The sequence below is a fragment of the Pogona vitticeps genome, chromosome 1 (genome assembly GCF_051106095.1).
Source record: "Pogona vitticeps strain Pit_001003342236 chromosome 1, PviZW2.1, whole genome shotgun sequence".
In the NCBI taxonomy this organism is placed as follows: domain Eukaryota; kingdom Metazoa; phylum Chordata; class Lepidosauria; order Squamata; family Agamidae; genus Pogona; species Pogona vitticeps.
In genome coordinates, this window is record NC_135783.1 from 98382014 (window position 1) to 98400968 (window position 18955).

The following is an 18955-nucleotide window of genomic DNA, read 5'->3' on the forward strand; positions in this document are numbered from 1 at the left end:
TATTGGATAATGCTTTGTTGCAATTGTGATGTCTTGTGTATTGTGTTTTAAATGACATTTGCACCAAGTTCTTCTTCATGTTTATTGAGGCCTCCTTGTCATCATGAATTATGCAAGTAGTTTCATCTTCTGGAACAGCAGCAAGAAAACCATATTTTCAAAGAGTAATCCTGACTCACTTGTTACTTCATAATTACAAAGCACAAATCTTGTCTTCTCAACATGCAGTATCTTACAAAAAATGACACATGGAAGAGAAAGCTACACAACTTGTAAGGCTTGGGAGAAGGCAAACAATAATTCTTTTCTTGCATGCCTCCATGAAATAATGACTTCATAATTCTCTTGCAGTTTGGGAGAAGTACATGAAAGCAGCAGACAGGAATGTGATTGCTTCTCAGTCACTTTCATTGTTGCAACACTAGAGAAAATCCATTCAGTCACTCTGGCCTAAAGTCAGCAAACAGAATCACAGAACATTTTCCCTCTCTTTTCCATCCTCTGGCCTTTAGTCCTGCCAAAAAACTCACTCCAGAAGGTTTCAAAACCCTTAGGAGTACGTTTTAGGGGTGCACAGGAGGCATCACTTGAGAACAGGTTGTCTCATTAAAGTCTGCCACTGAAAGCATGTTTGTCAAGGGGATGATTTTTCTTAGGGGCTGAGTTCAGATTACGAAATAGGAATGTAAAAAATAAAACAATATGTTATAGATGATGGCTGTTTCAAAAAAGCAGAGTTCCATGGCGTAGGTGTCACTTAGTGTCAGTTCTGTTCAGTGGAGATATTTATGGGATGCCTTCAATGACTCACCTCCTAGGCCATAGTCAGGACACCGCAGGGTAGACAGAGAGCCACGTCCATCTGTCTGCATACCAGAACTGATTTTCATTGAAGATTCTATTTATCTAGCTCTTTTTTTAATATAGCACCCTGTATCCGGACAGTTACCCCAACATGGCAAGTGAGATCACACATGTTGCTGGTGCAGAGGTTTGGGAATGAATCAACGTGGTGGACGCATTGGATACAGGATAGATATAGTCATATTAATCTCATTCTTCAGTTAGCAAGACTGGAAGTGCTGACTGAGATTTGCAGAGCTGCTTTACCTGTACCTGAAAAGGGTACAGATTTGTCAGAATGTGGGATGGGGCAGCTACATGAAAAGTTCAAGTCCGAAGTTGCCTTGGGGAGACTGAAGACATTTTTTGGAATGTGCCCAAAATTTATTTTTTATATAATATATAAAAATTATTTATATTATTTTACATACGAAGAACAAAGGAAGAACAAGTGTTTATAGTAATGAAAGTAGAAACATGCTTAATGCTGTTATCTGGCTATTATCTCACAGCTGTCAGCTGCTCAGTCTTGGGGTCAGAATCAGTTGGAGTTGGAAGGGACCTGTAAGGCCATTGAGTCCAAAACCCTGCTCAGTGCAGGAATCCAAATTGAAGCAGATCTGACAGAAGGTTGTCTAATTTTCTCTTGAATGCCTTAAGTGTTGGAACACTCGTCACCTCCTGAGGTAATTGGTTACTTCTTTTTAAGAAGGATGAGGAGTATGGACTGCCCTTCTTACATGTCTGATACATCAAGAAAAATTACCATACTATTGCTTTCTTATGAAACAAGATTGAAATGTGATCAGATTTTAAAATATAAATATATATATTTGTGAAACTGATACTGGAGTGAGTTGGAGACATTTGTAATTTACTATTGGTGGTAGATGGTTCTGGAAAGATGCTGTCCTGAAAAACAGAAATGCTCCTACCACGAAAGGCAAACACCATCATTTCTATAACCATGTCTTAAAGCTACAGACTGTCTGATGAAGGGTTTTCAGAGTCTTGTAATCAAATAATCCAGTAATTTGAATATTAAAGTATTTCTTTATCTAGCATTAAGCTAACTTCATATTTTGTTTAGTTGAGTTAAGGTTGGGGAACATGTGCTCCTCAAGATATCATTGAATTGCAGATCACACCATCCTGTGCATTCTAGGGTGATGGATTTACAATCTAACAACACATTCCTCAACCCTTACTTAACTGAAAGAATGTCTTCCAGCATTTACCTTTAAGCATCCTGCTTGCAAATTTTAAATTGCCCAAATCTGGATTGTTTTATTTTATCAACATTCTGTTTCCTGTTAAGAATCCAGATTCTAGCATTATTAATTCAATGATGAAACAGCATGGCAAACGAGTAAAAACCAAGAAATCACCAAATATAGAATGCAAATCATGAATCACAAAATATAGAATGCTTTAATCAGGTAGTAAGAAACAAAATGTGCAGATTGTTACAACTGAAAGGGGAAAAGAAGTGGAGGAAGAAGACCTTGTTGGTTGAAGAATCTGTAAGCTTAGTTTGGATGTAACACAATGCAATTGTCTAGATAGAGCTGCAACATCAAAAATCAACATAGCCATGGAACCGATGTCTAGTACGTGATAGGAGAGGAACAACAGTAATATAAAGAGTCATGGAATGAAGAAATATTGAATTTGGAATCAGTTGCTAGTTCTGTTGTCTTTGTGTGTACATTCATGTGTGTGTTGATACTCATTCTTGGAGAGAAACAGGTCAAGGTGGTTTATATATGGTATCAGATTTGAAAGAAATGTTGCGGTTTGAATTTTGTGTAGTAAACACATTTCATCAGTCTTGTAAAAATACTCATATTTTACCAGTGCTGAAATTGAATATTTAGAAAGAAGATCTATTTTCATAGCATTTCAGAATAATTATTTTTGCATAATGTATATGACATGAAAACACCTAATGGCAAACATTATTAGAAACAGATCTGAAGAAATGGGAGAAACCTGATAAAAGCAATATTGCTGCTAGTAGGCACATTCTTCAGTAGCAGATTAAATGTCACACTTTTGGATACAACAGGTCTGTTTTATTATTATTATTATTATTATTATTATTATTATTATTATTATTATTATTATTATTATTATTATTATTATTATTATTATTATTATTATTATTATTATTATTATTATTATTATTATTATTATTATTATACTTTTGTCCATGCTTAAATTAATATATGAGATTATATAAAAACATGTTTTAAATTTTAAGAAACAGCTTTCATGTACTGTATGTGGAAGAAGACATGTACAATGGGGTCACTCCAGTATGTCCAACTGCATAAGCAGACATTAATTTTTTTCAAATCACTTTTAAAATGTTAAGAGATAACTCTCATGGTTATAGAAAACATTTAACATGTTCTGAAAACATTTAACATGTTCATTCACTCTAGCATGTCCAGCTACACAGAGGGCATATGTTTGCAGAATTAAGTATCCCCCAAGCTATCTAATACAGAGGTCCAAGAAAGAAAAAGAGTGCTGAACCTTTGATATCCCAGACGTTGGGGATTTCAGCTTCCAGAAGCCTCAACACATAATGGTAACATTTGTTGTTTTATAGGCAGAGACCTCAGCAAAGTTAAAAGGATTTGGCTCAGTGAAAACTAGTACAGTTTCCCCTTCTTTAATAAATGAGGGCCAGAGTCCCATTGGTGTTTGCATATGGTTATGGAACTTGCTGGGGCTAACTGGAGCTAGTTGACAAGGTGATGCATTGTGTTTTAATTGCATGCCTGGTCAAGAGCCGAGTTATGCAACTGAGGTATGCCCTAGCACCTCCTCAATTAGCATGGGCAAATCACACAGATCTTGAATTATCACCAGCAGGATTCTGGCCAAGATAAAGTGTTTTTCATATTTTCATAGAGAACACTGGAAGACAGAAGCAACAAGTCTTGTCCAGAAGACTTCTTCAAGAAAATGAAGGATTTTAGTATGTTCAAGGATACAACACTTTCAAATAGTTTTTTCTTGGCTTTGAGTTAATGAGATACATAGATCCTTTCTCTAGGCAATGTTTTGATGCATTCAGTGATAGTCGGTCTCCCTGGCAGATTAGCATTTTAATAGTCTTCGCCCCTACTGTTGCCTTCATAGGAACCGACAATTATTTAGGTAATGGAGAAAATAGAAATACTTACTGTATTCGAGAGAGGGAGAAAGAGGGAGAATGATCTGATACATTAGAAATTTTATTTATGCTGAAATGTGTATACTTCATTTTATTTCTTAAAGTGTATTATAAGATTTGGTATTATTATGCATAAAAATGATGTCAAGAGGCAATCAAATACAGCACATTCTAAGAGACTGAATTTATGTAAGATCTTAGTGAAGAGAAATGGAAGCAAAAAGAAGAAGAAAAATATAGATATAGTTAAGTAAACTAAATTAGATAAAACAAGGAAAGGCATAGACATGATTAGGCTTCTACAAAGCAGAAGAAAATGGAACATTGTTGAAGAGTAAGTTATAGTTTGAAACATTTGAAAATAAATGTTTTCAGTTGTAAAAATACTGGAAGGTGAAAATATTCACCATGGGCTAAAGCCAGGTGAGTCAATGAAGTGCCAGTTCATCCAATACATTTGCTCTAGCTGATCATCAACTAGATTTAGTCCATGTGTTTACAAAACAAACTCCTGTTGCTTTTGCCCTTTTATAGTATATACTCCTAAAACTGGACTCACAATTATGTTTTTACAAAAGAAAAAGTTATGAAACCTATGTAACAGATTGACTACGTTATTTTGGCAAATACTTCAGATTTATTACAAATGTAGTATAATAATTTGAAGATTTCAGAGCATATCTATGCTATTAACTTCCATCTGCAGTGGAATTTGTATTTCCTTGCAAAGACGCTACAGTTTCCAACATATTGTTCTTCTGCTCTGGTGCCTCATTGGTGTGAGGAACTCAAGAAAGCAAGTATTATTTAGAATCTAATTTAGTCTACATTTGTATTGCTGTTATTATTGTTTTTGCTTTGTATTTGTCTTCGGTGTGGAAGGGATTGTCACTCTCGAATTGGCCTTCTCAGCCACACTAGATGCTGTTGCAAGACCTCTCTATTCAGAGCACGTTACCATAATCTCTTTATACTGAAGGATGCCTACAAGATATTCTTGCTACCTGATTTGAAAGCCCATTGTGTTTATAATGCTCATTTTAAAAGATAGCCCTGTAAAATCAAGAGAGTGGGAGAAGATTGGTGCTCAGTGTGAACTGTGAGTGTGAGTTGCTTGCAGAGAAACCTCTAATGTCCTTAATCCAAAAAGCTGAACATCCCTGAGCCTTACAGTTTTCTTCTGTAAAAAGGTCCAAGGCACAGAGATGCACAGCTCCATAGGAAATCCTTAAAGCCCCAAATGAAATACAAGGATATGTACAAATACACAATACACCACAAGGAATTTGCCCTTCCATTGCCCTTCCTGTATACATGAATTGATATTCTGTCATGTAACCCAAGGCAATAAGGGCCTAATTTCTGTCCCCTGGGGGTCAGAAGCTCTTCTTTTCCACAGCCCTTCTTAATACTGAAATTTTACAAGCATAGTGTCTCCCTAAGGATTTCCCTGTGCTCACTGGGAAACCTAGGAATGCTGAAATAAATTTGCCAGTCTTAAAGGTATTGGAACACCTTTGTGTTTTGCCTTTCATTCCTCCTTACATAAACATTATTCAGAAACATGGCCTGTTACTTTTGGCAGCAGTGTAATGAATACTGTACTTCAATGAAGCAACATCTCTCCTAACAAACTCAAAGCATAACTGAGAAAGCTTTAAGCACTTTGCCCTTGGCCGGTCCAGGAAGCTCAATCAATGTGTAGAGGGAAACCTGTTTTTTCCCCCCCATCCTCATTGTTCTTTCCTCTTAACTCTATCTTCACATAAACAGAACACTGGTGGTGTTCTGGGAGACACACACTGTTGAAAGTAGGGGCAGAAACCTAACAATTTCCAAGAGTGTCACTGTGTTAGTGTGTGGTACCAAAACCAGCAAGCAGTCCTGCAGCACTTGAAAGACACAATAATTTATTATAGCATTATCTTCTGTGGGCTATGGACCACTGCATAGGAACATAAGAAGCATCTTAACCCAAAGTCAGACCTTTGGCCCATCTAGTCCAATATTGTCAACTCTGACTGGCAGCAGTTCTCCACTATTTCAGAGAGGAATGTGTCCTATCTCAACCTGGGATCCCTCTTATTCGCAGTCTCCCTTCAAAAATACGAACAAGGTGCAATTCTGCTTTGCTTCCAAAATCAGGTGAGATCAGGTATGTTCAGGTTGATATGGTGGTCTGTAAGAGATACATGAAGAGTTATCCAAAATGTCATGTATTTGTAACACTGCACACGTTTGGGTTGTGATCCCAGATAGTGAGGTCAAAAAGAAATTAAAATGCAGAACATACAGTAATGATGATGGAAAACACATTGTTCACATTTGCCATCCACAAAGCAATTGTTGCTGCTCATACAAAATGCTCTGGCACCAGACAAGCCTGTTAATACATGCTGTGTGACAGAAATCCATTATTCTCATTCAAACTTCTGCTGTAGACAGGAATATGTACCATTCAGGATTATCTTTGTCTTCCTTTGAAGTTTCTTTAGTCCTAATGTACGTTGGCTCTGGGGATACTCAGTGTGATATAGTGGAGAGGGCAATGGACTAGGACTCAGGAGGCCTGGGTTTGAATCCCCCTCAGCCAGGGAAGGTCACTGGGGATGTGGAACTGGTAAAACCACTCTTTAAATATCTCGCCTTGAAAGCCTTATTAGGGCTGCTAAAAGTTCCAACTTGATGGCACATGACAGTGTTGCCCCAGCTCCTTACAAGCATGATCTTATTGTTCAGCACAGCAAGTCAATGACACCTAGTTTCTCATTACTTAGGAAAAACGAAACAGTAGCAAAAAATATAAAGCTGTCTTCCTTTCATCTGGGTTAAAACATAGATTAAAAATGATACTGTTGGTTTCTGAAACTCAATGATTCCTGATCTTTCACTATCACAGAGAATCTACACTCATAGAGATCTGCCCCAGGATCTCCAAGGATGAGAAAAATTTAGAAGAGGTTTAGCAGTTTAGCTGAGCCCCAAAACTGCATTTCTTAAATTTAATTTAAAGGCACTTGGACTTAAGATGAGTCCCATTTGTTAGGCTGCAATGCTATTAAAAGAGCAGTGTTTTCAGCCTTGTAAAAAGGAAAATTATCAGCAATGTGATTTATGCTCTGTGCTGTAGACATAACTTTGAAAGTTACCATAGGAGTGTGGGAGAGTTCATTTAAACTGCATAGAGGATGAATTTGAATAAGAATGTGAACAAGCTAGCTTAATTTCATAAGAATAATTGTAAATGAAACTTGATGTTTTTTAAATGGAAGAAGAATAGAGAGTGATCGTTTCATTTAGTCATTTAGTCGTGTCCGACTCTTCGTGACCCCATGGACCAGAGCACGCCAGGCCCTCCTATCTTCCACTGCCTCCCGGAGTTGTGTCAAATTCATGTTGGTTGCTTCGCAGACACTGCCCAGCCATCTCATCCTCGGTCGTCCCCTTCTCCTCTTGCCGTCGCACTTTCCCAACATCAAGGTCTTTTCCAAGGAGTCTTCTCTTCTCATGAGATGGCCAAAGTATTGGAGCCTCAGCTTCAGGGTCTGTCCTTCCAGTGAGCACTCAGGCTTGATTTCCTTTAGAATTGATAGGTTTGTTCTCCTTGCAGTCCAGGGGATTCTCAAGAGCCTCCTCCAGCACCACAATTCAAAGGCATCAATTCTGTGGCAGTCTGCTTTCTTTATGGTCCAGCTCTCACTCCCATACATCACGACAGGAAAAACCATAGCTTTGACTATTCGGACTTTCGTTGGCAAGGTGTTGTCTCTGCTTTTTAAGATGCTGTCAAGATTTGTCATCGCTTTCCTCCCAAGAAGCAGGCATCTTTTAATTTTGTGGCTGCTGTCTCCATCTGCAGTGATCATGGAGCCCAGGAAGATAAAATCTGACACTGACAGAGAGTGATAGATTGATTTAATATGCACCCCTTCCTAATGTCCTGTTAGGGCAAGGAAATGACCCCTTCTTCCTAAATTGTGGATAGACTCATTCTTGATAGCACAATGCTCTTGCAACTGTACTTTAAAAAGAAAAGTAAAATATAACTGCTTAGAGACACCATAATTCTTCTGCATGGGGGTGGGAATTCTTGCACAGTAATCAGAACTATTGTATCTGTGGGCATCCATGGGGGTGGGAGACAAAGTGGGATTGCTTGCCACTCTTTGGAATTGTAAATGTATTCATTCTTTTAATGTACATAGGCACATTGTGTTGTGGTGAAGCATGCTGTGGACACAATCCAGCTTTTCCCACAAATGCCTGTGAACTCACTTGAAGATGGCTTCAGAACTCTAAAGTACTAATGTAATTGGTGGGTGGGTGGTGGTGCTGTGGGTTAAACCACAAAAAGCCTCTGGGCTGCAAGGTCAAAAGATCAGCAGTTCGAATCCATGCAACGGAGTGAGCTCCCATTGCTTGTCCCAGCTCCTCGCCACCCTAGCAGTTTGAAAGCATGCAAATGCGAGTAGATAAATAGATACCACCACGGTGGGAAGGTAACAGCGTTCTGTGTCTAGTCGCGCTGGTCACGTGACGAAAGAAACTGTCTATGGATAAAGGCTGGCTCAGTGGCTTGGAAATGGGGATGAGCACCGCGTCCTAGAGTCAGACACGACTGGACTAAATGTCAAGGGGAACCTTTACCTTATGTAGTTGGGGCTAGATAGTGACATCTTAAACATACATAAAGAATGTACATAATGCATTCAAATTAAATGATATGTGTAGACTATATTTCATCCCATAAACTCAGGGTAGTAGCACACATGGATCTCTCACTTCGTCCTCACAGTATCCCTGTAGAATTGGTTGGGCTCAGATAAAGTAACTACTGTAAAGTCCCTAGTGGCCCACCATAGGGAAGATGCTTTATTTTATTATGATTTTTAAAAATGCAGCTGCAAGGTAGTGATTAAGATGCATTCTCCCCCTACTGCACCCATATTCCACTCCTGCAAGGCAAAACATACAAAAACCACCGGAGGGAGGGAATTACAGAGGGGGAGGGAGAAAATAAATTGGATCCCTTTCCCTCCTTTACCAAGACAAACAAACACAGACAGAGAGACAATCCACAATCATAGAAGATCTGTTTAAGGATCTCCAAGGAAGAGAAAATTAATAGAAGTTTAACAGTTTGGTTGAGCCCAAAAATAAATCTAATTTGGAGGGAGCAAATTGTAATTGCTAACTTGTCATTTAAGTTAATGGCTACAATAAAGCTTTGCCAGAAAAAAAAGTTTTTAAAAACCCCACTCACTGTTTTATTCCCTTTCTCCTGCTATCCGTACTTTGAGCTTTGTAGAGAAGGAAACAGCTCCATGAATTTTTAGAAACTCATTTCTCACCCACCCCATCAAATCTTTTCTCTCTCTTTCCTCTTCTTATAATTTCATCTCCTTATGATCCTCTCCATTGATTTCCAAGCAGATCCCAGTCATAGCCTCAGGGAATCAAAGGACAGCTTCCTTGGACAGACGTGGACTTTCCAGGAGGTATCATACACAGAACACAAAAGGAGCACCATTTGGCTCCACAGATGACCAGCTCCCCCTGCCCCAGCTGCCCTAATGGCCTGTTGGTTTAAAATCTTTTAACCTGTAAGGTTAATGAAATAATGAAAGCTATCAGGCTTGCATTCATTCATATGCCCTTCCATTTCTTTACTCTGCACATGCACCAAGGCAATATTTCAATATTTGATGAGACCTACTCTTGGGAAAAGTGTTAACAGGATTTAGTTGCTTAACAGTACAAACTGATACAGATTTACTCAGAAAGGACTTTTTATTTTTTTCTTCTTACTCCTACACAGGAGAAGCTCCTGGAGTAACCCTAATTTATGAAGGGTGATCATGAGCTGTTTATGCTTTTACGTATAGGTTCATTTATTTATTAGCTGCATATATAGTGTGTATGTTCTCCACATATGTTATTTATATTTTCAGTATATCAGCTTTTCAGCAAAACACATATTTTTGACAATATTTGCATGAAAGGAGGGTGTGATTAGAATACACTTAAACTGCAGTCCTGTATTCATGTAGGAATGAATCCTACTGAATTGCTTCTCAGCAGATATGCATTGAATTATGTCGTTAGACTTCTTTACGCCATAGAAACTTAAGTCTGCTACTTAAACTGCTGCATTAGGCAGTGCTATGGCTCACTCCCACCACTAAGTACTCATAATAAATTAAGCCTACAATGCTGTATCCACTTACCTGGGAGCAAATCCAACTGAACTCAGTGGAACTTACTTCAGGGTAAACATGTAAAGGATTAATTGAGTTTAATCACTACTTAATTTCTAAGGATGCAATTTAAAAAGTGAGGAAACAACACCGCAACACAACTGTTGAAAGTATAAGTTCACATATTCCTTTTCTCAAACAGGAAAACAGGCAGTATTTATGGGGAGAACGGGATCAAAACATCCCATTCTTTTAATGTACATAGGCACACGGTGTTGTCGTTCGAGCAGGATTAGGGCTGGTGAGTGTTTCCACGGGAACCACGGGGGGGGGAATGTCACGGGTCTCCACGTGGGGCCAGGAAAGAAGCGCCCCTGGAACCCCGGAGAGTCCCTGCCGGCCCGAGCTGGCCATCCTGGGCGATCTGGGCCAGCGCTTCGAGTTTTGCTTCCTGTGTAGCTTATCCCAGGCTTAGGTACGGGGTCTTCTTGCTCTTCCGAGCATGTTCTGGACGCCGCCTGGACAAACCACCGGCCTTTTTCAGAACCACTCCACCGAGCGACACGGCTGGGGAGATAAGAGCCACCCGATCAGTGACCCCCGCGCCGTCCAGCCACCGGGAGGAGGGGGAGGGGGGCGCGAAGGGGCCCCCCGCCCGGGCAGCGCCTGCGCTCTCAGCCTCCTCTCGCCTGCCTCGGAGGTCGACGCGGCAGGCAGGCAGGCAGGCGTCGGAGCGGGAGCTGGCGAGCGCCCGATGCCTATTTTAGTCAAAAACCTCCGCTCGGGGGGATGGAGCGCGCTTCCCGCAGGCTCCTCTAGGCGGCGCCGGAGAGCGAGAGGGTGCCCTCGGAAGAAGGAGCCGGTCGCCGCCCGAGGGGCCGCCGAAGAAAGTCCGGAGAAGGAGCCTCGGAGGCGACGGGACGAGGAAGGGCGCCAAGCGGTGAAAAGGCAAGGACGGGCGGGCGGGCGGGCAGGCAGGCGGCGGTGCTCGCCTCGGGCAGTGGCTGGCCAGGAAAGGGGCGAGGGCGCGGGTGCCGGGCGGTCCGGAGAAGCTCGGAGAGGACGGAGCATGGAGGGAGGGAGGGAGGCAGGCAAGGAGGCTGCCCGGCCGGGGAGGGCAGAGCCCTCGCCTCCCTCGCCTTCCCCGCGGCGCCTTGGCTAAGCTCTCGTAGCCCTGGATCGCCTGCTCCCTTTTCTCTCGGCGGCTGCTCTCAGCCTCAGACGCGCCTTTCCCATTGAGTTTTTCCCCCACCCCCCGCCAATGTTGCGCTCCCCCCCCCCGACGATTTACACGAGGGGACTTTCCGGCGTGACTTCGGTGTGTGCTAGGGTCTCCGTCGTGTCGGGCTCGGAGGACGGCCCGCCTGTTGCCCGAGGTCGTTCCTGGCATGGGGCACCTTTCTCTCGGCAGTAACGTAGCGGAGGACCCTTTTGCTTTTGGGACCTCGCGGGACCTATTCAGCGAGGCAGGTTTGCACTTCCCACATGCTCAGAGTGACTGGCCCTTCCCCCCCCCTTCCCGAATTCATGGGTCTTGTTGGCCTCCCGCTTTCCTTCCCTCCACGGCGGAATTCCGAGCGGCTTCCCAGAGTCAGGCCGGCAGGTGGGCGCCTCTCCCGACCTGCCCCCCAGTTGCCTTCCTCCAGCAGGTGGCGGCGTCACTTTTGCTGCATCGCCTGCCATCATCCGTCCCACGGATGTCTTCGCCTCTTAGGGTCCAGCAGAGCAGAGCTCAAAGTAAGAAAGCAAAATAACAGTAACATCTCTCCCCTATTTGTTTCCCCCCCCCCACGCTTCCTTCATCTAGTCCTTGCCCTGCAGTTAAAACCAGCCACCAGAATTGCTGAGAGTTTTGTTTGGTTAACACTTTTTATTCAGTTTTTTCCCCCTGCTCACGCAAACAGAGAAAAAGGGGAGTCAGATGTGGAGAAGAGCAGGGACGAAAAGGAGACAAGGCCCTTGGAGAAAGTTGGCTGCAGTAGGTGTGAAAGAGGCAGACGCTCTTCATGGGTACAAATCTGTGCCTTGATAAAGATTTTTTTTTTGTTTAGCTGTCATTGGAAAAACATAAGAAAAAGAAAAGTTTTAAGCCCTCAAGGAGGCAGTCAGCACAAGCTCAGGCATTCAGACATCTTTATTATCCCAACCTATGAGGAAATGTGTTGGAAACAAGACAGTTAAGGCTTGTCACTGGTCAGAGGAAGCTGAGCCCTGATGGTTGTCCTCAATCTGAGTCATCCAGTTTTCTGGTCCGGAAGCAGGTTGTGTTTCGTACATGTTTTTGGGGCACAGAAGGTAGAATAACTTGGGAAAGGATATTGAGAGACAGGCAATGTCTGCACAGGTTACCCAAGGTGTGTTGCAGTGCTGTATGTCATACTTGTAGTTTGAGAGCCTGGCAGTGCCTTGTATCAGCCTGTATCGACTGTGCAACTAATGGAATGGCTTCCATCAATAAAGTGAACTCTGGAAAAAAATCCCCCTTGAAATCCCCTGTGGACCTCCAAAGCCTGCTCTGGAAGGATGGAGAACCTCCTAGAGCAGATGTTGGAAGTGTGTATGGAACGACCATGGGGAAGAACAGAGGAGAAAACAGAAATCTATTTAATATGATGTTCAGAATTCCCCTAAACAAGTTTCAAGTGTACTGTTAAGTGTAGTATTTGTTCAAAAAAATATGAAAACAAAGATCATCACTGAGTTAATAATATGAACATCTGTTCTTTTCCATTCTAGAGGTTTATTTGATTATGATATTTATTTTATGACTTTTGTCAAGGAAGATAGCCTGGCATGAGCAGTAGAGAGAGTGGCTGGCCCAAGGACACACAGCACCCAGTAACGTTCACGGCTAAGTGGGTATTTTGATTGAGGTCTCTGCAGTCCAATTCCAGCAGTCTAAACACACTAGTGGTCATGCCTTCCCTGTTCCCAGAGGCATTTTTAAGAGCTTACCCTACATTAGCAGGAAAATGTAAACTTCATCTAATGAGAGTTTTGTAACAGTTAGTTTTAGAGCTTTCTAAAATGAGGGGCTAAATATTATTTTGTTTGTATTCGCGAAGGCTTTCACGGCCGGGATCTAATGGTCATTGTGGGTTTTTCGGGCTCTTTGGCGGTGTTCTGAAGGTTGTTCTTCCTAACGTTTCGCCAGTCTCTGTGGCCGGCATCTTCAGAGGACGACACAGAGTGCTGTCCTCTGAAGATGCCAACCACAGAGACTGGCGAAACGTTAGGAAGAACAACCTTCAGAACACCGCCAAAGAGCCCAAAAAACCCACAACAACCATTATTTTGTTTGTTTGTAAACAGGGCAAAGCAGCTATTTTTCTGTGAAGCCGTGCAAAGCCAGGTGAAGCAAGAGAAACAAGGGGTATCCCTTGGGGTTTTTTCTAACTGCCTGTGTATCTGTAATGCTGCTTAGAGATCAATATTTCATGACACTGAAAGTTCAGTGTTTATCTCTCCTTCCTGTTCCTCTCCTAAAGCCACTAAAGCTAAAGTCTTTAAAAAACACGCACAATAAAACTGCTTTGATAAAATCTGAAGTACGCAGTCATACAGAGTTGTTATTGGGTAGCCATATCTATTTATAACATATGTATTTGTAAATGGTGTGGCAGTATGCTCTTAGATTTCATTGGGGATATAAAGACCAAACAGTGTGATGTGACAGATGAGAGCATGCTGTGTTCTTGTTATATTATGAGATTGGTTATCATCATCATCATCATTGTTATTGTTGTTATTTTAAGCCACTCTTTATTCAGACATATTTGGATTGCAATTAGAAGACCTCCTTGTAGTAGAATGAGGCTTAAGCATTCGTTGTTTTTTGCTTGCAGGTGGGGAAATGATTTTAATCAGAAAAATGGCACGTTTCATCTCATCTGCTCACTATTGTGCTCAAGTTTAGCAGAACTTAGGCCCAACTAACTCTTAGGTTCTTTACACCTGTGAGCCTCTCTTGTACAAAACGTGTCAAGTATGAAAGTTGAAGTGCAGCAGAAAATGCAGATTATTTAAGTGTACGTTCTAGTCAAGGCATGTTTTCTAGAAGGTGTTGTCATTTACGAACAAATAAAGTTTGGAAACCAGGAACTATATTTCATCCTTCTAATTATTTTCAGTAAGGCATCTGCTAGAAACTGGTTGTATATGTAATTTAAAAGGGCCCCTTACTGATGTCCTTGCACAGGCAATTCTTCTGAGGAGTGAAATGCATTAGCTATCTGTCCTTATGCCAGGCTTGAAGATAAAATAAACCTCCCCCCTGTGGCACTTGAAAACTGGCTGTCAGAAAAATTGTGCAGTCTTACTATCTGCTTTTCAACACAGCAGAAAGTGCTATATTTAGTACAGCTGTTTAACATCAGTGCTACAGGGCGGTTTGATAGGTGTGGAATAGATAAGGTGAACTGGCAACTTTATTTTAGTCCGCTATGCTGATCTTTTTATTTAAACAATAAAAGTCAGCTTCTGTATACAGACCAATTTGGCACTAGATGGTGTGCCATTTTATTTTTAATGCAGGAAACTATCTGATATTTTTAGAATTAAGAAAAGAAGCCTGGCATGGACATAGCTGAAATTTCTTAGTGTCTCACTGTATGAAATTTTAAGCTCTAATCCTTGTAAGCCCCAGAATATAATTCTTGATTCTTGTAGCTATTCATTCAAGTTACAGGTATGAGCTGCTCTGTTTTCTTTTTTCTACTTCATCTTTCTAATTATTATTCTTTATATTTAAATTCAACAGGACACTTCAAGATGAGCGTTATGGAAGCCAATTCAGTCCCAGTGACCCCTTTAAGTTCCGTCCCAGATTTCAGAAATGCCACCTCAGTGCCTTTGAATGAAACAATGTGTGAACACTGGAGAGAAATTCACCATCTGGTTTTTCATATGGCCAATATTTGTTTTGCAGTTGGACTGGTTATTCCGACAACATATCATCTTCATATGATTGTTCTACGAGCCATGCTAACAATAGGTGAGCTAAGCAATACATGAGTTAGACCAGTGGTTCTTAACCTTGGGTTACTCAGGTGTTTTTGAACTGCAACTCCCAGAAACCAAAGCCAGCACAGCTGGTGGTGAAGGCTTCTGGGAGTTGCAGTCCAAATACGCCTGAGTAACCCAAGGTTAAGAACCACTGAGTTAGACTGTTGGGAATCTACCAGAACTAAGAGAACTGAACTTATTTAGGAACACTGATGAGCTCTTGTATGACTGGCCAGGCACTGTTTTGTTGAACACTGACCATCCTTTTGCTTCCTTGTTACATCGCAAGTGGCTTTTAAATACTCCTGTGTTTCTCAGAAGATGTTTTCATTATAGCACAGGACTCTGTAATTTGGCATGGAACAGTTAAACCCACAGAAGTCAGTCTGACTGGTGTGTTACCACTTCGTGGCCTCTGCTTTAGAGGCCCTCCTTTGAGTCACTCTTATGGGTGAAATTAAAGATGGTCACCAAGAACAGGGACTTCTGTATGGTGGCACCCCACTTGTGAATGACCCTTTTCTACACAGAATGGAACTCACTAATACTATTATAAGTTTAGAACAAGGGTGGGAAATATGTTTTTTGCAGAGGTTGTTTTGCACACGTGCTACTCCCTGCAAGAATCCAAGTGGCGACTTCTTAATTGGCAGCTATAAATGAGTGAATATTACACCTTCTGCCTGTGTAACAACACAACAGGATTTCAGCTATTGGATTGTGCGTGCAATATAGCTCACAGCCATTCAGAACTGCACATCATACCCCATGAAAGGGTAATGTCAGAACTGTATCATAGTTGACCTAACAGCAGAATTTTTTTTTTATTTTCAAGCAAATGAAAGAGGTCATTTTCTTACTTTCTTGGAATAGCTGACTATGATGTCCAAAGAAAAATAAAAACAAGTCTTGTGACACCTTAAATAAAGATTATAAAGTTTTATTTTCCATAAGCTTTCATGGGAACAAACCAAATAAACCCAATCCTACTTCATTTCAAGAATCGAGCTATAGACCACAAAATCTTGTGCTGCATAGAACTTGTTACTCATAACTATGCCACCAAATTTTTTTGTCTTTTAGTTTTTGCTGGTACAGGCTTAACACAGCAAACTGCTTAAGAAAATACAATTTTATTATTTTGCTCTCTTCCTAGATCTGTAGGTTTGTGGGGACAGAGAAGGCAGAGGTGAATGTGTATTTATGTCCAGTAAGTTAACATCCCTTTTTTTTTTTTTTTTTTTGGCAGGATGTGCACTTTTTATCATCTGGGCAACACTTTTCCGGTGTGGTCTGGATATAATGATCTGGAATACAGCATTTCTTGTTATCAACCTTCTCCATTTTCTGTACTTGTTGTACAAGAGAAGACCAGTATGTATACTACTACCTCACTAATGAGATATTGCCCAAGATGGTATTTTAGAAGGATTGTGCTCTTCAGACATGGTTCTAAAAAGCCTAGAATCAGCTCGTTACATGACATGGTATTTTTACTTGGAACTTTTCTTTTTGGTTACTTGTTTAAATGATTTTGTTTAAAGACATACAGTAATTAATGTATAATGCAGGTTTTGCATTTAAGAATGCTGTATAGCAGTGGTCCCCAACCTTGGGCCTCCAGATGTTCTTGGACTACAGCTCCCAGAAGCCTTCACCACCACCTCTGCTGGCCAGGATTTCTGGGAGTTGAAGTCCAAGAACATCTGGAGGCCCAAGGTTGGGGACCACTGCTGTATAGCACTGCTGGGCCATTATTTTCCTCTACATTAAAAGCTGAAATCTTATTTATTTATTTATTTATTTATTTATTTATTTATTTATTTATTTATTTATTTATTTATTTTATATCCCGCCTATCTAGTCGATAGACCACTCTAGGCGGCTCACAACAAAGGGAACAACAATAATAAAAACCATTATACAAAGTGGAAATCATTCTAGTTTTTTGTCAGAAGGAAGATGCTCCAAACATTGAAGCTGCCACTCAGAAGCTGAAGCCTCAAAAAACTGTATATTTCATACACAAAGAATTTTGTTTCTAGCCATCAACATTCCTCCTGCCTTAACAACCCTTCTCTCTCTCTGAGTCAATGATTTGTGTACTACTTCTGTTGTAGCTTGGTTCTTCATGATCAGTGTAAAATCTGCATCAAAGCTAAAGTATTCGTGTTCAATTGGACTTGATTTGGTGCAAAAACTAAACTACATCACAAGGGTACACAAGAGAGGGCCTTCTCTATGGCAGCTCCCAGGTTACGGTATGCTCTCCCTTGGGAGATCAGGCTGCCCCCCCTCCCTTTTTCCTTTCTGCCAGCAGCTGAAGACCTATATTTTTATGATTGAGTCCCTGAATGCCTTTTTAAAGTTAAGACAGTTAACTTCAGTGGACCTGGTCTGGTTGGGATTAAAAATTGGATTTAAGCCATACACTTTTCCTGTCCTCCTAGCTAAATCAACCAGCATAAAAGCATGAGTGAGAACACAACTATTTTGCAGGGGGAAAAACATCAGAAATAGTTCTCTAATTCATTACAAGTTGTACCCCAAAGGCTCTGAGGAGATGTTGGGGCACATCTTAGTTAATCAGGCACGTAACCTGGCATGCAACAAAGTTTCATCAGCTAGCCACAATTAGCTATGGCAAATTATGCAAACCTTGCATGCGTATACACACACACACACACAAAACCATGGGATAATGGCTGACATCTGTTTAAGGTAAAAAATTTTGAAATAATTATTAAAGAGAAAAGTCACATAGATGGAGTCAATAATTCATTATGGTTTCTAGATAGATCTTGTGTCACTAATCCTTTATACTTTCTCAGGAGTGCTAGCAAACAGATGGATAGGAATGAACCCATGGACTAAATTTAGTGTGACTTTTGGAAGGCTTTGCCAAAGTCACTTTGCAAAGGCTCCTGAACAAATATAGTAGTTGTGAGGCCCTCTAATGGATGTGTAAGTAGATGAACAAGAACCAAAGAGTAGGAATAAATGGACAGTTATCACAGGGAGGAATGTGAACAGTTGAGTCTGCTGAGGATCTGTCTTGCTTTGGGCCAGTACTTTTTCATGTATTCATATTAGTAAGTTATTTGGTGTTGAAGGTGAACAATGCATTGGCCAAGAAGTACCACAGCAATGACTTTTCAGCATATTTGAAACAAAGGAAGACAGCACTCTGAATGAAAGTCTTTGAAATGAAGAAACTGGCATTTAAATGACAAAAGCAGTTCAGTGTAAGCAAGTGTATAGTGATAGACATTAAGGCCATAATACAGCGAGGTCTCGACTTACGAACAGCTCGACATACGAACGTTTCGACTTACGAACTGCTATCATAGGAATATATGGACTCGACTTACGAACTTAGATTCGAGTTACAAACTCTTTTTTTTCCTTTTTTTAAAGCTAAGTCATCTTAGGTTAAAAGGAAAAAAGAAACAAATATCCCCCTCTAGTGGCAGAAGGCGGAATAGCAGCTTCCCATTAGTTTCTATGGACGAAAAGAGCAGATACGGATTAAATGGTTTTCAGTGCATTCCTATGGGAAATGCAGATTCGACTTAAGAACTTTTCGACCTGAGAACTGCCTTCCAATACGGATTAAGTTCGTAAGTCGAGACCCCACTGTAGAAATCTCATCTTCCTGCCTATTTTTTTTATTTATTTAATTTGAACATATAAATCTACCAACTACAAACAAATATACAATATA

At 40.9% G+C, this 18955-nt stretch overlaps 1 protein-coding gene across 4 annotated transcripts in view; it reads left to right on the top strand.

Moving 5' to 3' along the window:
- The first annotated feature begins 11011 nt into the window (after positions 1-11011).
- Positions 11012-18955, top strand: part of POPDC1 (popeye domain cAMP effector 1) — a 31037-nt gene continuing 23093 nt past the window's right edge. For 2 of the 4 annotated variants that reach the window (XM_072998321.2, XM_020780032.3), the window contains exons 1-3: positions 11012-11167; positions 14987-15220; positions 16481-16605. In XM_072998321.2, coding sequence (XP_072854422.2) covers positions 14998-15220; positions 16481-16605 — 348 coding nt within the window. In that variant the 5' untranslated portion in view covers positions 11012-11167; positions 14987-14997. Of the gene's footprint in view, positions 11168-14986; positions 15221-16480; positions 16606-18955 lie in introns of those variants that run through there. The other 2 variants (XM_020780115.3, XM_078385358.1) reach the window with 2 other exon arrangements.